General features: G+C 35.2%; 1 protein-coding gene across 1 annotated transcript in view; it reads right to left on the bottom strand.

Moving 5' to 3' along the window:
* NECAB1 (N-terminal EF-hand calcium binding protein 1) overlaps positions 1–20,212 on the bottom strand; it is a 173,511-nt gene that overhangs the window by 126,713 nt on the left and 26,586 nt on the right. The window contains exon 3 of the mRNA XM_001085626.5: positions 15,333–15,441. Coding sequence (XP_001085626.3) covers positions 15,333–15,441 — 109 coding nt within the window. The remainder of the gene's footprint in view (positions 1–15,332; positions 15,442–20,212) is intronic.

The following is a 20,212-nucleotide window of genomic DNA, read 5'->3' as shown; positions in this document are numbered from 1 at the left end:
TTATTATTGTTGTTGTTATTATTATTGTTTTGCAGCATCAGGGTAATTCCTATGCAAAAGCTTTCCAGATCAGAAAGATTTAGGCAAAATCAGAAAGACTAGAGATACAGATCTTTCAAAATCCAGCTAACATTTTTTAAAGCATAGCTGAAGCACCTCTTACCTGGTTTTGCTGTCTCCAGACTTGTCATCTCTCACCAATTCTCTTCACCTTGGGGAGATCTATCTTATGAAAACATGAACCTAATCCAGTCACTCCCAGGTTTAAGACCCTTCAGTGGCTTAGCACTGACCTGAGGGTAGAAATTTGATTACCCCACTGATTCTCAAACCTTTTACAGTTAGGGCCTCTGTTGGCTTTTTTAGCCTCTCTCTACCCCGATTCGGTGCTCTGCACATGCTGAATGCCCTTCAGCTTCTCTAACATGCCACACTGTCTCTCTACAAGTTTCCACATGTGCTACTGTCTTTGGCTAAAAACATCATTCATCTCTATCTCCATCCTTATTCATACTTCTTCTTAGTAAAACTGTATGGCTTCTCTAAGAGGTCCTGGCTAACCCTTAAGATAAAGTTAGCACACCCTGTTCCCCTCAAAGCACTATATCTTCCTGTCATAATTAATCAAGTTATTGATTGTCTACTTTCTCTGCTAAACTACAAATCCCTTGTTTATCACCACTATATCCCTAGTAGCTGGTACAATACCTTCCACATGGAGAATACCAGGAACTCTTCATTGAAAGGGAATAGCAAGCTCAGTCTGTATAGGCAATACAGAACTGACTTCACAAATTGAGTTAGACTTGGGTTGACTTCAGAGTTCAAATTTAACAGTGTCCTCTCTCCCTAATCTCCAGGATCCTCTTCCCAGGAATTCCTAAGAAACTTCACTAGCCTTTTGTGGTAGCCTCTTCCAATATTTAAACTGTTTTTGTTACAGAAAGAGAAATATAAAATGATTTATTAAAAGTTGATTAATTATTTGATTTAGAAGTTAAGAGAGAAGATGAGTAGTGGTTCTTTGCTGTTTTGTCACAGAACACTGAAAGTCTGATAAAATGTATCAATCATCCCTTCCCTATTTCTCTCAAAATAAATATAGGCAATGTGCAATAACATTTTATATTTAATTTTATATTAAATTTCCAGGGGTTGATTTTACCCAGGTTAAGAAATCTTGTGCAAGCAACTTTAAGTAACAAATCAAGGACAGAAATTTCCTATGTAATCTGACTGTGAAAGGGAGATTTCTGTCATGAGTTTGGAAATATAGATTATAGCAGGTCCTTGAATAGAGTTGTTTCATTCAACTTCGTTTTGTTATAACGTAGAGAAGGAAAATAACTGATTCCCCACAGAGGCCACTGTTTGTGTGGAGTTTGTATGTTCTCCCCATGTCTATGTGGGTTTTCTCCAGATACTCAGATTTTCTCTTACCCCACCAAAGATGTGCACATTATGTTCACTGGCCTGTCTGAATGGTCCCAGTCTGAGTGACTGTGGGTATGAGTGTGAATGCACCCTGTGATGGGACAGCATCCTGTCCAAGGCTGGTGCCTACTTGGTGCCTGAGCTGCCAGAATAGGCTCTGGTCACCTGTAACCCTGAACTGAAGTAAGTGGGTAAATAATTGTCTCATTTTTTTTATAAGTCTTTCGTAAATGTATATATAGCTTACACTTATTTCAATATTTAGTATTAGAAATGTTTTGGGTCTTTATTTAGAGGTTTTATGATGCTTTTTTGACTAGAAATATGTTATAGGAACTGAACTCTTATTTACATCAATTAGCCTATGGTAAAATTGGTTTTGTTATTTATTGTTTCACTTCAAATCTCAGTTTCCAAGAACCTATCAATGATGTAAAGTGAAGACTTACTGTTCTGCCTTCATCCTAGTGAATAGTTTCAATCAAATACAACAAGGATAATAATTTTTCATATATTCAACAAAAATTAATTTAAAAACACATCCTTATTTTTTCATTGGAATATGTTTCTCCGACTGTGCTCTATTTTAAAGACACAATGCCTATGAATTTTTATGAGCCAACTAGGACATAGACACAGTTAGCTCTATGCACAATAAAGAGATTTTGAAATGTAAAATATAAAGGGCAAAAATTTGGGGTTAGGAATTCAGAATACAAGTAGAAATGCAAAGAAACAACTACATTAAATAGTAAAACAAAAACTCAATGACTGGAAATCTCTTACAGTCCATTCTAATTTAAGCGGGTCTGGTACAGACATAATGATTTGTCAAGCTCAAGCTTGGAAAAGGATCACAGCAAGAGAGCAACACGGGGCAGAGAGAGAGAGAGAGAAACCAGTGGAAGAGACTCAGAGACACTAGAAACAATTCTATTATTTCCACTTGTATTTTAAAAATAAAGGTCAAATGGTAATTGTCCCTATTTTATTCTTGATGAATCCACAGAAGGGACCCTGATCAATCACTTTTTAATTACAGAAGTTTTCCCTCCTCCAAGGTTTCACTTTTCATAGTTTCAGTTACTTGCAGTCAACTGTGGTCCAAAAATATTAAATGGAAAATTCTAGAAATAAACAATTCATAAATTTTAAATTGCACACTGTTCTAAATAGTGTGGAGAAACCTTTTGCAGTTGCACCTAGGATGCGAACCATCCCTTTGTCCAGGGTAACCACACTGTATACAATACCCGTCCATTAGTCATTTAGTAGTCAATGATAAACCAAAATTATCATTGGTTATCAGATAGGAAAAAACATAGTATATATAGGGTTCTGTTCTATCCGGAGTTTCAAGCATCCACTGGGGGTCTTGGAACTTATCCCTGGCAGATAAATGTACTGTAATGGGATTTCACTACCCCTGTCTATATTATTTCCTTAGGTGGCTGGCCTTTGGCCAAAGTAGCACAGGTGACCTCCCTATGATGAGCACATTACCCAGGCATCTCTGGCTTTTTGGAACTATTTTTTAAAGGTTAATTTCCCATTAATAACTTTCTGGCAATTTAATTTTTGTAAAAAAAATGACATAAACGTGTTAAAGTGCATTTTATCAACAGCAATTAACTATTGCAAAGATCCTGAGTTAAAGACAAGCATAGAGATAGAAACATTAAAGAGTGCTTCTTATTCTGCTCAATCATAGTAAATTTGAGCCATTGCCTTCATTTTGGCAAAACATCGGCCTCCATGAGATATTTGGAAAATAATTTTCTATCCATCAGTATGTCTGCATCCCATAAATATAAAGTAATATTCATTCAGTTATGCATAATATATGGCACATGATATCATTGCAGATTAATAAATGCTTATTGAATAAATAAATGAATAATTAGGGAACAAATGACTAATGTTTTGGAAGCTGAAAACTCAACTAGAATAATGGTTGTCAAGTCTGACAAACTGAATTTTCACTTGGAAACCATTCACAATTCAAGCAAAATAAAAAAACTCTTTGTGCCACTCTGAAGTCAAAATTTATTTTAATCTTACAGCAAAGAGGATGGTGGAAGATTGAGGAAAAGTTAGTTATGTAAACGATCAAAACCCTATGGCCCACCCACTACAGATAGATTTCTAATTATCCTAAATTATTGTTTTTAATCTAAAGTTGACTAAAAATAAGTTCCGGAAAACCTTAAAATAAAATTAAACCGTTAAACCCATTAGTGAATGAGACAAGAATAATAACATTCAGCTGATTCTCATGCCCAGCTTTCTTCTTCTTCTATTTTGAGTTAACTACTAAAAGCTTTTGCTATTTAGTCTATTTTTCCCAATGAGAAACCTTTTAAGAGAACAGAAAATATAATATTCGGTGTAGCAGGAGCTTCTTTTTAAGCAATGTTGCAGCTTCTTTTTAAGCAATGCAGCTTCTTTTTTAACATATAAATGAAGATCCAATAATTATATTGGGAAAAAGAAATTCCTCATTTGAACATATTTTGTGTCTGTTAAAATATGGAAATAATCCACATTTACATCCAAAATTATATTTCATTGTCTTTAATTTGCAGGAGTAGAGAACTATTTTAATATAGCAATAGCATTCGAAACTGCTTGAGTTTAACTGAGAGTCTAAAGTCAAATTTATCATTTATCTTCCTCCCAAACAAAAGGAATCAGTTCTCCTTCTGTGTTTGATAAGATCTGTTAATGGCATTACTCTTTCTATACTCAATCAGGCAGGGTCTAGACTCTAAAAGTCACCAGCAATGTGCTTTTGCACACCTTTCTTACATAAAATCAAAATAATCCTTTTTCTGTATCAGTCAAGTAACCAAGCACTTATTTAATGTATTATAGCAATTGCTGTAAGTGGTAGAGAACAATGGTCCTTGCTTCAAAGGAATTTACAATTATATTTGGAGACAAGATTAACATGCTAATGAAACAATTAGCAAACATAACAGAAGATATTATATAATTAAATGGTACCTCATGAAGGCGTAAACTATAATTACAGAAATTTGGAGAAAGCAAGTGATCCAAAAGAAAAGGAAAGGTTAGTGAATACACTTTAGTAATAATCATCATCATTATTATTTTGTGGCAAGTATTTGTATATTAGTCCTAAATTCCACAAAATGGGTTCTTACATTGGCTCCCTTTTAAAGTCAATGAAATTGTGGTCCAATGAAAAAAAAAAATGACCACTCAAACTCCTCATAGACAGATAGTGGAGGGACTTAAGTCCAAGCCTGGCAAGTCTGAGTTCTTTCTGCATTGCAATACTTTTTTTATGGCATTGGGTGACCTCTAACGCCTGGAAAACTTTACTATGCTGAGGGGAAGAGCAAGGCTACTTGGGCAAAGAGCATAGCATGAGATTTGGGGAAGCGGGAATTTATCTCTTATCATCTCAAATGTTTATTGAGTTTGCAATATGTGCTAAACATTGTGCTGAGAATCAATGAAAAGCAAGATAGTTACGGCCTCTGCCTTCATGGAATTTAGGCTAGAGGTAAATCCCAATCAAAGAAACACCCTAATAAATATAAAATTGTAAATAATATAGGTGCTGTAGAGAGTGGTCCATGTTACAATGAGAATGCAGAATAGAAAATTTAACCTAATAAAGAAAGTCAGGGAAAGCTTTCATGAGACATATAGATGTGTATATGATTACATAAACATGGAAAAAATACACAAGACTACTTTAGGTAATAAAAATTGGTTATGGGGGATAGTATAAGGATATATGGTAGAAGAGGAAAAGAAATCTAAAATCAAGTAGTTTTCCGTGATTAAAATAGAATGCATACATTAAAAGCTATGGTAACCAAATGCTCTTGGTGATTATCTCAAGGCTGTGAGGTTTCAGATATTTTATGCTCTTTCTTATAATTTTCTATATTTTCAATTCTTTTTACAATAATGATGTGCTGTTTATATTATCTGGTTTGTGGGTATCTTAATCCTTTTGGGCTTCTCTAACAAATACTTCAGACTGAGTAATTTATAAGCAACAGAAATTTATTGCTCACAGTTCTAGAGGCTAAGTCGAAGATTAAGACACCAACAGATTTGGTGTTTGATGAGGGCTTGCTACTCATCAATGGCACTTTCTATATATCCTTACATAAGTGGAAGGGAAACACAAGCTCCTTCAGGTCTCTTTTATAAAAGGGCACTCATCACATTCATGAAGGTGGAATCCTTATGACCTAGTCATTTGCCAAAGGCCCTCCCTTTTAATGCTATCACTGTGGATGTTAGGTTTCAACATATAAATTTCCAAGAAACACATACTTTGGACCATAGCAGTGGGGGAAATATTTTCCTAAAAAAATTGTTCTTGAAAAAACCTGCACTTCAAAAGTAAGTAGTGACTTTTTGGTTATTTGTAACCTACATTTATTTCTAAAATTCTAAAATCTTTTTTTTTTTTTTTTTCCGAGACACAGTTTCACTCTGTCTCTTAGGCTGGAGTACAGTGGTGCACAATCTCAGCTCACTGCAACCGCCGCCTCCCGGGTTCAAGCAATTCTCATGCCTTAGCCTCCCAAGTAGCTGGGATTACAGGCACGTGCCACGATGCCCAGCTAATTTTTGTGTTTTTTAGTAGAGATGGGGTTTCACCATATTGGCCAGGCTGGTCTCAAACTCCTGATCTCAAGTGATCCACCTGTCTCAGCCTCCCAAAGTACTGGGATTACAGGCGTGAGCCACCACGCCTGGCTGAGAATTCTGAAATCTCAAGGATTCATGGAGAACAACTGTAACTGTTCTATTAAACTGACCATTCTTGAGAAAAATGTAGTTGCAAAGGCAAAAAACTTAAACTTAGGTAGTGGCAGTGAAGATTAAAAGCAAAAAAGACAGAACTGGTTGGGTCATTGGATATGGAGGAAAAGCTGTCCACAAAATGAGCACCATGTATTTTAGAGATTGCGGTTACAATTTTACCGCACTGATTTCATCCATTTAGTGAATATTGACGAGATAAGAAAAAAACTGCATTTATGTGAATAAATCATTCATCTAGCTTCCTCAGTAGACAATTTTTATTTTGAGCAGTAATTGATTTTACTTCACTAATGGCAACTCTTTCACAGCTGATGGAAAGAAAGTTCAATTAAGTTTAAAAAAGAATTTAAACATATGTGTGATAGGTGCAGCAAACCACTGTGGCACATGTATACCTATGTAACAAACCTGCACATTCTGCACATGTATCCCGGAACTTAAAGTAAAATTAAAAAAAAAAAAAAGAATTTAAGCTTTTTTGGGGGAAGGAATAGATGAAAACCAGAAAAATAATTCTCTAGGTAAGATTGAAAATATAAAAAGATACGAAAAAGTTTGAAAAGGCCCTTAATACAAATGATTACAGGAAACAGTAAAACTCTGTGAGTGCTCTGAAGAGCAATAGAGAAAATATGGCAAATGCAAAGTGATGGGATGGAGGATGGCAGGAACTAAGTCTAAAAGTAGACAATGATTTCTAAGTATAAAGGTAGGATAGAGGGAGGGAAAATGTGCAAAGAATGGAAACAATATCCACAGAAAAGAAGAATAACATTTCTACATTGTAGCAACTCCCACACTGTAAAAACCCTACATATTAGATATATAAAGAGAAGAGATAAAGGCAGCAATTAAAGCAATTACCTCTATAGTGTACATCCAAATATATTCTACTGTTAGAGAGAATTAACCATCTTTCCGTCAAGGATAAATTACCTGAAAATGATTTTTAAAAATTGCCTTGGAATATTTTGATTTCTGATACACTAAATACAAAGCAAAAAACATGAAATTTTATTGAGATGATATGGCAATGGAAAGAGCTTGGGTTTGGTTTTCAGGCAGACCTCGGAAAACCCCAGATCCTTACTCATAATATTTGTGTAACTTTTGGCAAGTTATTTAACTTTTTGTATCAGATTGCTTAACTGTAGGCTATGAATGACAATGCATTCTTATTTTGTTTGTTTTTTTCTTAAAGATTAAATAAGATGAGGCAAGTTAATTGCCTGGTACATAATCACTTCATAAATGCATTTTCCTATTCAATTAGAAATTAAGCATTTCCTTTAGAAATTAAATAGTTTTAGAAATTATATAGAAACTGCCTTGACACAAAAGTTGACTTGACTACCATTTTTGTCAGAGAAAATTAGAACCAGTTTTTCTTTTTTCAAAAAATTATAACTAAGAATAAACCATTTCTATGCCATTTGAAAAAATCCCTTTAACATTCTCTCCTTTATAGATTCTCCAAACTTTGCTAATCTTTTAATTATGCAGCAGAATTTGACTTGTTGATTCTGCACTCTTCCTCCAGGGAAGAATGCAGTGCCCCAGTCCACACTGCAGGTTTGAAGTGACCTGATTTAGAAGGAGATGGTGGTGATGCCAATGAAATGTCTTCTTAGGAAAGAAGAGTTTTTAAAACCACTTTGGGTTTTTTTCTCTCTCTCCATATCTTTGTGAGCTTAGCAAAGATTCTCAAAGCAAGTAAATGGGTTTCAGTTAAAGCAAGTAAATGGGTTTCAGTAATTGTTGAAGTGAAAAGTAGACCTAAAAATCAGTGAATGATAAGGACATCCAATGGCTACAGGTTAGTTCTAATGTCCAAATGGAATCAATAATCATAGGCCCAGTAATAGTTTAGAGTGAGTCCTGGTAAGAGTGTATGACTTCAGTTTTCAGTCTCTAAAAATGTGGTTAAAAGTACACCTGTATAGGATATAATCAAATAGTGTTTCTTAGCTTTGTACATAATTCTTCATAATTTTTAATTCTCAAGAAATAAGGATAGCACAATATGTGAGAACTCCCCAAAAATCTATACTAGTTGGGTGATCACAGAGAAAGGCTAAGGAGAAGAAAACCAGGGTTACAAAGTCTAAGTTTTGGCAGTTGCTGAAGCTACAAAGAGCTGTCAAGACCGTAGGAGAAAAGAAGGGCATCAGAGGCATGGCTCTAGCAGGAAAAGAATGGGAAAGCAGGACTCCTGGGAATAAAAACAATCAGACGGTCAGGAAGCGTGAGGGTGTCAGGGGATAGAATCCTGGGCAGCTCAATGGGACCAGGAAGCCTAACAACAGAATTCTCCCTGACTTCAGTGTTTCCCATTATAGATAGCTACAGATTTTCCTGATTGATCCCACAATTAGTAAGAACTCTCTGGAGTTTAAACTTCCTGCCCCTTGTCCTCTTGGGGAAGGAGATTATCTTCCTCTAAAATATGAGAGGGTAAAGAGAAGTTCTTGAGAATGAATAAGCAGTTATTTGATCTGTGGGAGGCTCAACTTTTGCCTGCCTGGCATCTATTCACCTTTATCCTGAAACACCATCCCAGTTCTATTTTGCATTATGTTTTCTTGAAAATGGTTATTTGTCCAGGGATATGCATGAGATCTAAGCCAGGCTACCATAATTCAAAAACAGGATTTGCTGAGAGTTATTAGGAAATAAAAGCAGTTTCTCTGAGTGTTTGCTAAGCCGGTGGCAATATGAACCTTGAGCTTCTAGTAACCATCTTGGTCTCTCAGTGAGAGGGCCCTCCCAAGAGAACAGCTAACACAGGGAAAAGAAGAGGTGAGAGACAATGGGAGACAGATTTTGAGCAACACTATTCGAGTAGCTACCTCCAGCACACGTGAAATCTGTCTCTAGACCTATAAGACACGTGAGGCAGACAATTATTTCCTTAAGTCAGCTTAATTTATGTTTCTGTCACTCACATCCAATAATTCTTGCCTACTACAGAATCATTTGCCCTGCTGTGACTTCTCTGAAGTAGGGCCTAAGAGGAGTTGAGAAAAATCTGTCAAAAGTATGTTATTCTCTCTACAGCTTTGTGGTTCCTCTGACTCCATCCCTCATCTGGCATGCAAAGCATTATGAAGATCATGCCTCTCTCAAAAACAGCATACATCTGCTAGCCTGTATGAGCTTATACCAAGAAAACTACTTAAAGCCTGGATAGAGATCAGCCCACTACCTAGTTTCTAGAGCCAAGCCTTGGTTCATGGATAGAAAGAAGTTCTAACTGGACTCTGTGCTCTCTGCTAGTTTACTGATGGCCAGTTCAGGGCTTCTCTGAATACCTGGAGCACAGTTCTGCCAGTGCTCCTTAGCCAAATTTGTATTGCTGAAACCCAAGCCTGGCAAGCCCAGTCTGTCCATTGCACGTTAATCTGACACACTCTGGAGTTTGGTCTTCACTTTGTTCTCTTGACATATAGCCACACCATCTTTGTCTCTTTCCTTGTTCCTTCCTGTGTATCTCTCAGTCATGCCACACTTGCTTAGCTGAGTACCTGGGACTGTGGCCTGCTCTATTCTCCAGGAACTTAAGTCTTGGTACTGCTTTCCAAGACTTCAGCTTAGTTGAAGATGGTATAAGCTGTGTTAAGCAGGAGATCTCTCCTGTCCACTATTGGAATTGCAATAAGCTTTGCAGTTGCAATGTCATGCAGGTTATGCTACATGCTCTTTGGACCAACTTACTGTATGTTCCATGAGTACTGACCCTTCCTTCTTTTCCTACTGCCCACAGCATATGTCCACTTAAGCAGTGTAATAGATAACTCAAGAAAGAAAGTGGCTTCATCACCTAACTCATCAAGCTTTAGAATGTATCTGTCATACACAAATACAAGGTGAAGCATTTTTTCTGTTTCCAAAGAAGCAAAATTCTACTCCTTCCAAGTATTATGGGACTTTATCTCATTGATGCATGAAAACTGTCTTCAAATATTAGAAAGACTTTTCATAAAATATTCATATTCTGAATGGCCCTACAGAGCAGAACCAAGCAGAAGTTAAGAGAGACAGATTTCAGTTTGGTTTAAGAAAGAGCTTTTTAAACTTTCAGAGCTAGCTCAAGATGGACTATGCTCTTTTAGTAGGTGGTGATATTTTTGTCACTCTGGTGTGCTTCAGTGATTTAACAAGTACTGGGTTGAAATCCCAGTGCTCAGCACCCAAAAAATTCTTTTAGCTTGGAATAAAGAACACTTGATCAGAAGACATCAGTCATCTATCTCTAGTCACAGACTCCCATCTGAGGGCCCTGGGATGCTTTTCTGTATGTTCACTCTCTGACACAGAAGTGAAACTTCCATCTGGTCGACCATTTGGTCTACCCTGACAATCTGGAACTCCAAAGTGCAGTGTGCTGGGAAAATGGGTTTTGGTCTCCAGGGGATCTCTCCCCTTTTTCTGCTATAATTAACATCACAAGGATTTATGCTAAATTCATCATAGTTCCCTATAACTAACTGCAAAATGTAGACAGACTAACTTTCTGATGAATGAGAACACTTTTGATGAACTATGAAGTTTCCTCTTAATGATCTTTCCTCTATTTATTCTTGCCCTTTAACTGGTGTGATGGTTCCCGTTTGTAAGCTACCTAGCTGTAGATTTAGTTTTTGCTAGGTTAGTTTCTTTTACAAACAAGTTTTAAGGGCTCTAAGTATCTTTTCTGAAGAGTCACTTTATAAAAGTTGAGAAAAATGTGAGTTTAAAACATCGCTAATGAGTCTGGAAAGGGTGCAATAAGGCTCACTAAAATGATTGAGAGATTAATAATTTTTTAAAAGAAAATGAAAGATTAAGCATATTTGGCCCAGAAATAATACAGTTAAAATAAGGCTTGACAAAATCTGGGAAATTATGAAAGTTTCATAAGGTGGACATGATATCCTTCAGGATTACTTCAGAATATTACATTGTATGCACTTCTCTTAAAGCTTGAGAAAAATCAAAGTTTTCAGCAATATTTTGCCCCGATGACAAAAACATTATTTGACCTTCTTCTCCTTTGCCATGCAAAATATCCCAAGTACCATCCACAGAAACAAGCTGGTCTTTTGTTCCACACTCAACCAATCACTATATGCAAGAAAAACTCAGGAAAACTTTCCGAATGTCTGAACATAATGAAAAAGATCTATCAATTTAATAATTTAAAAGGTGATGGAAAGCTGGGCTTCCCATGCCTTCAAATTTCTCTTACTTTTACGCAGGGTTCTTTTCACTTCTAAAGTTGCTGCTCTGAATGAAATCTTTGGAATGCATAGATTAGGAATGTAATTTCTGACAAACAGTCACTATACAAGGATTCTAATACAGCAACAAACAAGTAGGATGATTCATGGAATTCTCATTAGACTGAAATTATACTGAGCATTGAGCTTAAGCTCGTGCCTGGGCTGGCTTGAAAGGTGATTACAACTGCTAGACACTTTCCTTAGCATATAAGGACATGTGGTTGATATAGGTAGTTTGGTTTTGAAATATACTAAAAACATTCTGTATGATTAAGACCTGAGATATCTCCAACCTTGGTAATATTCATATACAGAAATCTTTGCAGAAATCTTTGCATAGTTATTTTGAGGTTAAATGTATTTGGGGTTTGTTTTTCTGGGATTTATTTGCATTCCTGAGAGAAAAGCTGACTGAAAAGATCCAAGTAATTCGAGGGGAAAAAAAAAAAAAACTGCAGTGAACTACTTTTAAGGAAATTTCTCAAATGAACATATTGATTTCTTAAAATGAAAGATTAAAGAAATAAATGACTGAAACAAAAGAGAAAAACCAGTAGAGTTAGATTTGGGAATTATGACTGCTATCTAAAGGTGTGTGAAGAGGGCAGTATATTTTTGTTTTCTTAAGACTTTTTTTTAAATCATTACACTACTCTATATTTATCATTTGTTCATTTAAAAACCACTTATAAAACATGACCTTTTAAAGTCCATAAGTTTACATGATGCTTTTTTAATGTAATTTTATGAGGAATAATGTACTTAATTTTGATATTTAAAATAATTATACTGCAATATAGACACAAGCTCTAATTATGCTTCTGAACAATATTTGCTTTTCATAATCAAGCATAATATTTTAAGAGTATTTTCATGAGACAAAAGGAAAAAAAATAAGTAGCCACATATGTTCTTATTATTTTCCTTCTTTCTTTCCAAATATTCTCAAAGTGGGTAAGTCACTCCTCAAGCATGGCAAATATGATGTTTGTAGCAAAAAGACTTGAATTTTTAGAGATGGCAGGAATGTGATTGGGTAACACTGTCTTAGAACGTTCTTACACAAGGAACAGAATATTACTTAAACAAGTTCAAGAAAATGCAGTGTGTTAGGAAGATACCAATTTAATGGACCCCAAAGTGAAGTCAAAACTCCAGATATAAGGAAAGGCAGGAACCGGGTAGTCACAGGGACCTCCGCAGCAAATGTTCATAGACTCTGACTCTCATGGCCTATCATAAACAGTGTGAGACAGTGAGTCTCACTGTTTTGGTCCAGGTTATATATTACTGGCTCCTTCAGGCCAGGCTGTACTCTTGATTAAATTAGAGTGGTCAGGGATATTGAATGGAGGCAGGATTTGGAGGAAAACTTATATTCTTAGAAGGTGAGTGGAAGGAGAAAATAATTGGCATATATAGTGCATTTGTTAAAATAATTAAAACTTGGATCATGCAAAGATATAAGTTATCAGTTGCTTCAAATATAGCTCCAAAATTTCCGTGCCAACGTTTGAATTAGTATCAGTAAAAGATCAAAGACTGATACTGACATCCCTTTCTCAAAAAAAGGAATTACGTGAATATAATTCAGAAGTCTCTACCTAATATATACTTTAGCTCCAAATTAAAGTTGAACATCGTTATGATCAGAAAACACTTGTTGTTACTAATGCATACGAGAGAAACTGGTGGTAATAATTATTCCTTTAGACTTACTGTATAAATCATTATATATACTTATTTAACATTTAGTAGTCTTAAAGCTATGCCAAGTAACCCAAATTAATAACTATATAAATAAAATAGCAAAAGAGGCTGACAAGATCTATTGAAAAGTGTTTCATTAGTATGAATAAATATTAATATTAATATAAATTAAATGTAACGTATTAAAAATCTTCATAACACCCAATTCTGGAACTATTATGGCTCTCAATAAATGTTCCAAACGCAAATGTTGTTTAAACTTCAATACTAATTGTAAGGAGGAAGAAATAATCAGCATACATAACAAAGCATTAGCATCTCAATGTCCAACACCTAAGCCACAAAGGGAGCCTCTGCTCTTTTATTCTTTAAAGTATGATATCCCAGTAAAGTACAACATGGCTTTCTTTCTTTCACGAATAAACATTCTTCCCCAGTAGCAATTTTTTTTTTTCTTTCTATGTCTGGCTTATTTTACTTAACATACTGATCTAGTAGCAATTTAAGGAGTCAACTATTCCCCCTGTACGCCTGTCCTTCAGTAGATCCGCAGTGACCTATAAAGATGTTGCAGCCTGGCTCAAATTCTTTAATAGCTTTTCCCTGGCCTTCAGGATAAAGGTGAAGCACTTTTGCAACCACAGAATGCAAATTCCATCTTTTCTGGTCCTTTCTTTCCTCTCCAGATTCATCTTTCATTCTCAGCCTTCCAGCTGATACTTTAGTAGTAAGAAACTACTTGTTGCTGCTCATCACCTTCTTCTTCCAGGCCTTTTCTCATGCTTCTCCCTCTGATTAGAATATTCTTCTCTCCACCCCTTTCTTTACCTAAGGAATTTCTAATCTCCCATAATGACTCAGCTCCTGTAAATGTTCCCTGAGCTTACCAAATGGGGCTAAAATTTCCTCCCTTTTGGGACTTATGGTCCAAAAGTGTCCTGCACATAGCTCAATTACAGCATTTATGAATTATATTGATATGATCAGCTAATTGGTCTATTTCTCCATAAAACCATAAGCTGGTTCCATGTTGTGCCACCAATACCTACTATGGACTCGATATGCAAGAGTTATTGTTGAGTATAGTTACCCCTGAATACTGTTTCTGTTAACAAAATACTTAAGCCATTGGATGAAGAATTTGAAACCCCAATGAAGTCAAGAAATTTATAAATTGGTTGTTTAAAAAATATTCAACTCTTTGAGTGAAGTGAATTTAGTCTTTTAATTTTTCTTAATAGTTAGCCTCAAAAAAATGTCTGTTTATAGATGTAGCCCAAGGGCATTTTCTTGGCATCTTGACTCACTGCCTGGAGTCATCTCAACACGTTGCCTGAGGCAAGACAGTGATTTTTCAAGCAATGGACACACTGATAGGTCTCAAGACATGGCTGAAACGGTGGTTTTTCACATAAGCGTTTTGTAATTGTGACTGTCACAAACAATCTGATTTGGTTCAATTGCCTAAAACAAGCAGCATATTTCTATTGCTCTATACCCTAAAGACCTCATTATTTTATATTTTTAAGCATAGTGAGAATATAAATAGAAACTTCAGAAATGTTATGCCAATACAAAAGAGAGATCTATATAGGCAAAATAAGTAAAAGAATGGATCACTGTATACACTGGCTCTCCAGAGATAATTGTGTCCTCAGGTAACAGTGATTTGGAATTCAGCACACCTGAATTGTCCAGATAACTGCTACAATTCTTCCATTTCATTGTGTTAATGTAAGAATGGCCTAAGAAAAATTTTTAAACAAAGCAAATTGAGATTAAGCCTAAATAACAAGGCAAAATTCTACTCTTTAAATTAATGGCAGAACTGTATTTATTTATAATGCATACTTTTCTTTTACATTTTGCAAAGTGGAAACAATCTAAAAACACTTTAGGGGAGCTTTCTACAAAAGATCATTATTTTCTGCTTCAAAGTCAATTTTTCAGAGCATTTTAATTACTAAAGAGGTATATCAGAATTAAGCATAGGCAAACATTGCAAAATATACCCTCTACATTGTTCCTCCCTTTCTTCTTCCTGGATATGAATGCATTCACGCTCTCTCTGCCTCATTTATGGAATCCAATGATAAAAAAGTTTCTTACTTAGTATTATGTGTATCAATGGTATGGAAGAGCTCGTGTAATTCTTCTCCACTGAGAACACCATCTGCAAAATATGCTTTGAATTCTTCAAAGGATAATTTTCCATCATCTGAAATGGCAAGAACGAAGAGACAAATTTATTTTAATATTGTACATTGTTCTATCTTTTGCTTAATAAAACTTCGTCCAAACGCTTATGCATGTACACATATGTATTCAAAAAGAAAGAACAGCTGAAGGTGTTAAAAAGAAAAATAATTTAACATATCTTTGTATGACATAGAACACAGACGTGTACAATCTAATAAAATATAAGTCTACATGGTTCTAGGTATTTTTTTGGTTCATTTATTCACATGACAAACATTTAACATTTAATGAACTATTTAACAGACCATACAAGAAAGGTATCCACATAACCAAATAAAGAGCTCAACACAGAGTCAATTATTTCGATGTTTTACCTTTGTGGTACCAAACACATATAGGACCTAGCAGATTGCAGGATAAATATGATGTGTTTAATAAATGTATATCAGAGTAGTTGTTATATTCTAACAAACTATGTCCATTCCTATGCCCTTTAAATCAGTGAGTACCTTTAAAGCCAAAGACATTTTACTTACTGTAGGGCACAAAGGTGAAACCCAGTCAGAGAGATAACATATAATAAAAGAGATCATAAAAAAGATAACATATACAGACATTATAAGTATTTTATACAGTAGAATACGGTTAATGCAATGAGACAGAGGTATTTTAACTGTATGGGAGTCTGGGTAATAAAAGATTCTTTTCACTTGGGGGTCTGGGGGGTTTTAGTAGCATTCGTCCTGACTTTGGACAACAGGTAAAATCTAGATCAACAGAGATGGAAGAAACACATTACTAACAGGCAAAAGATTTGTACAAAACACAGCAGCAGCAAACCTAGAGAAATGAATGGATGAGAAAAGAGAGGCAAGTATCTTTCTCTCCGTGCAGGGAGCTAATTTTTCAGTTATCTCGGATAAGCTGACAAAGAACTGTAAATGATAGTAAGATCCTTTCCATCTATAATGAAAAAACTGAGGTTTAAGGACGATGGAATTTGCCGAGGGTCACAAAACTCCTATAATGTAGTTCTACCAACAACGCTATACTGAACAAAGTGGAATTCGTCTTTGAGGAGAAGAATATTTGATTTAATAGAATTAGCTCCTCTAGATTCATCTAGAACATTTTGTTTCCCCAAAATATGGCCCACACATTGCCTGGAGTACTGCTGAAATGCAGATTCCTAAGCCCCACCAGAAAATTAGAATCTCGCAGAGGGCATGGAGGGGTGGGTAGACAAGAAATTTGAATTTTTACTATACAGGATAAAATAAGCCTAATCATAGAATTACTTATTTTTTTCAGATAAGGACTTACAGACTACAACATTTTAAAAAAAAACTTATTTGCAAAAAATATAAATATAAATACTCCTGGAAGATTTTAAATTGTATTTAATTTTGCTTTTCAACACAAAAGGCACAATAATCTAATTTTCCATTTAATTTTTGCCAACATCTAACTGGGCAGACACAGCCTTAGAAGTAGAATAAATCCAGATCTGAATCAAGCACAGATCCAGCCAACCCAGCTTTGCCATTCAGGTGACATAACAACCCATTGCAAAATGAAGTTCAATCCCCAGGCTTGTGTTTCTCTTTTTGAATGAGGTAGTTATATGCCTCATATGACTATTTTAAACTTAGCCCCATGTAACCTGATGGATATGCTAGACAAGACATAGTGTGGTCTTTCTACTGTGTATCTCCTTGCTTTGATGAAAAGTACATTGCCAGGTTGAAAAACTGGAACAAATCAGACTGAGGTTAAAGAGAGAAAAAGAAAGACCTTTTCATGTACTATTAAAAAAAAAAGAAAGAAAGAAAAAAGAAAAACAGAAATTGACCCACTATTTCCATCTCCAACACTATGATATGTAATGAATGTAATATGTATATATTGATGATGGAATATGTTTTCCTTGGTGAATGGCTAATATTTCTCAGGTGAGTGGAAACAGACTATTACTGCACTCGGGTTGCCTGTGCACCCTGTGGATAGGGTGGGCCCTGGTAATACTGCTTTATAATTATGATAAGTAAGTGATTTCAAATAATAATGTGCATTCTATCAAGTAAAAGCATCGATTAATAAGTGCTCTGATGCTTCTCTGGGGATAAAAGCCTTTTATTTAGAAAAAAAAAACACAACCCTCTTATTAGAAGAAAATATATAAAAAGATAAAGGAAGCATTAGCTTACAGTCTTGGCCTGAAGGGTGGAAAGTATGCTTTGAAAACCTATTGTGACCACATGCAGTATTCCTGAAAGACTTCACTTTAGGTGGCCACACGTTTAAAGAAGCAATTGCAAAGAGTTACTTTTGAAGACTTATATACTAGAGCCTTAATGTTAAACAAAAGTATTACATTTTTTTAAAGGAAAGGGAAAAATATTCCCTTGTAGTGTGATTCTGTATTTATAAAGCAATTATAAATTTTTATTAGAAACATTTTATTCAAACTTCAACTTTCCTGTTGATATTTGCTTTTAAAATGGAACAACAGAGTTAACCTTTGATTTATATGGGTTTGGCTCACAGAATAACCAAATCTTGTAAGGTCTCATTTCCTATGGTACCAAATTTGAACTTTTACCACCAAAGGGCACAGGTTTTTCAATTGGAATTACATGCTTTGTCCAAGTTTATCCTGAAAATAGTTGGCCCACTTCTGCTTTACTTAAAAATTATCCTGGCCTTATATTCCAAATTCCAATAATTTTTTTGAGATGGAGGCAGCAGAGCACAGTTGCTTCGACCACAGTCTTGGGATAAAAAAAATCTTGAGTTTTAAACATGATTTGCCTTTTGCTAGTACAGCACTTTATCCACTCTTTCATCAAATGTTTATCAAGGTCCTAGTATGTGCCAAAAACTGTGTTTTGTATTAAGAACACAGGTAGACAAGCTTTTATGGATCTTATAATTATGACACAGTAAATGGTACGATATAATAAGGGGGATTCTACGAGACACAGAGTGATGTGAGAGCATTTGGAAAAAAAAAAGTGGTCCAGCTATAAAGGGATAAGGAAGGTTTCCCAGAAGTGGCACTTGTGATGAGACACAAATGAAAAATAGGGGTTAGTGAAGGAAGATCTTTAAAGAGAAAGTACTCCAGGCAGAGAGAATGCAAACGACAAGGCTAGGAGGCAAGAAAGGACTTGGGTTGGAAATTGAAAAGAAAACTCAGTATACCCAGCCAAAGGGTATATATTTGGAGGATAGAAGGAGTCAGATATGAAGAGGAAATATCATGAGAGAGAAACCATCAAAATTATGATAAAGAGTTTTTAATTTACCCCAAGAGTGCTCAGGAGCCACAGTCATATTTTAGAAACCTTACTGTGGTTGCAGTAAGTAGAATGGAGTGGAGGGGAATGCTATGAGAAGACTTGTTGACAGGGCATTGCAGAAGTCCAAGCAAAAATCAAAGGTGGCAGAGACAGAATCACCACACATTGGTGATAGGTAGAGGTGATGCGTGAGAGACAGCAAGTAAGTCAAGTTTGAGACTTGCTTTCCAAACAGATGGGTTTGGATGGTATCATCATTCATTGCTAGAGAGAACACTGAGCAAAAGCATAGAGTGAGCTAAAGAGTGTTCTTCTGGATATATTGAGATTAGGGGTACTTGTGGAGTAAGTAGAGGCATTTAGTGCACAGTAGTGGAATCACAGGGGTCTAGAAAAGTCAAATGGGGGATGGGGGCTTGAGGTGTATGTTTGGGAGTTACCAATATCAAGTAATTGAGGTCTTAGAAGTGAGTGAGTTCTCCCAAGGAGAATGCCTACAACGAGGAAGAAAAGGGCCCAGAAAGAACTTTCGAAGTGCCAACTAACTCTTTTAAGTTTCAGATTTCGTAAATGCCTGGCTATTGAGAGGATTAAGAGAGAGGCTATATAGAAAACACTTAACACAGTACCTAGCACATAGTAAGAGTTCAACAATGGTAGATATAGATTTACTAGTTCACTCTTGCTAAGTGAAGATCATTTATGTGTTTTTAATTTCCATTTTCTACTCTTCCTTGAAAAATATTTATTGAGTACACATAGAAAATGGGTATTTGAGGTGCGTTTAATGACGGAAATTTTATTTTTATTTTTTTAAGTAATCAGGTTTGTAAATCTTAAAATTAGTGCTTCTTTTTTTTTAAAAAAAGAGACTATTTAAACACTAATTTAATGTCTCCTTCAAGCTGCATCCACAAACATGACAACAACTAGAGCTCTGATGTGAGTATTGCCCCTCCCCCCAGCAATTTTAAGCCTATTTTTGTGAGCATTTAAAATGATTATGCTCTCAAAACACTGTTTTTTTCACTTACGTATTACTTTAGCATTTTTGAGCACTTTAAATATTGTAGTTTATCAAAATGAAAACATCAAAACATTATCATGTTCAATAATAATAATGGAATCCTTAGAACAAAATGAACTCATAGAAATTACTGAATTTAATTACTCTTATTCTGACATTTTCGTGTCATATATTTGTTTTAAAACAACTTACTAACAATATATAAATGAAAATAAAATACCTCTTCTGATTTTAGCTCCAACATTAAACCTTAGATGTCATAATTCATATTTGATGTCATATATTAAATCTCATATATTAGATGTCATAATTAAAACAACAAAAAGCTGAAAAAACCTGAAATTCAATGACTTTTCTTCAACTCATTGGACAACTGAAGTCAGGGTAAACTGCTATCCCAAATCTGGAAAGACAGGTAAAAGCAGAGAATCACAGCTAAGATCTGCTTATTTGGAACAGAA

The sequence above is a fragment of the Macaca mulatta genome, chromosome 8 (genome assembly GCF_049350105.2).
Source record: "Macaca mulatta isolate MMU2019108-1 chromosome 8, T2T-MMU8v2.0, whole genome shotgun sequence".
Taxonomy (NCBI): domain Eukaryota; kingdom Metazoa; phylum Chordata; class Mammalia; order Primates; family Cercopithecidae; genus Macaca; species Macaca mulatta.
The sequence above is the reverse complement of the archived record's forward strand: the minus strand, read 5'-3'. Positions and strand labels throughout refer to the sequence as shown.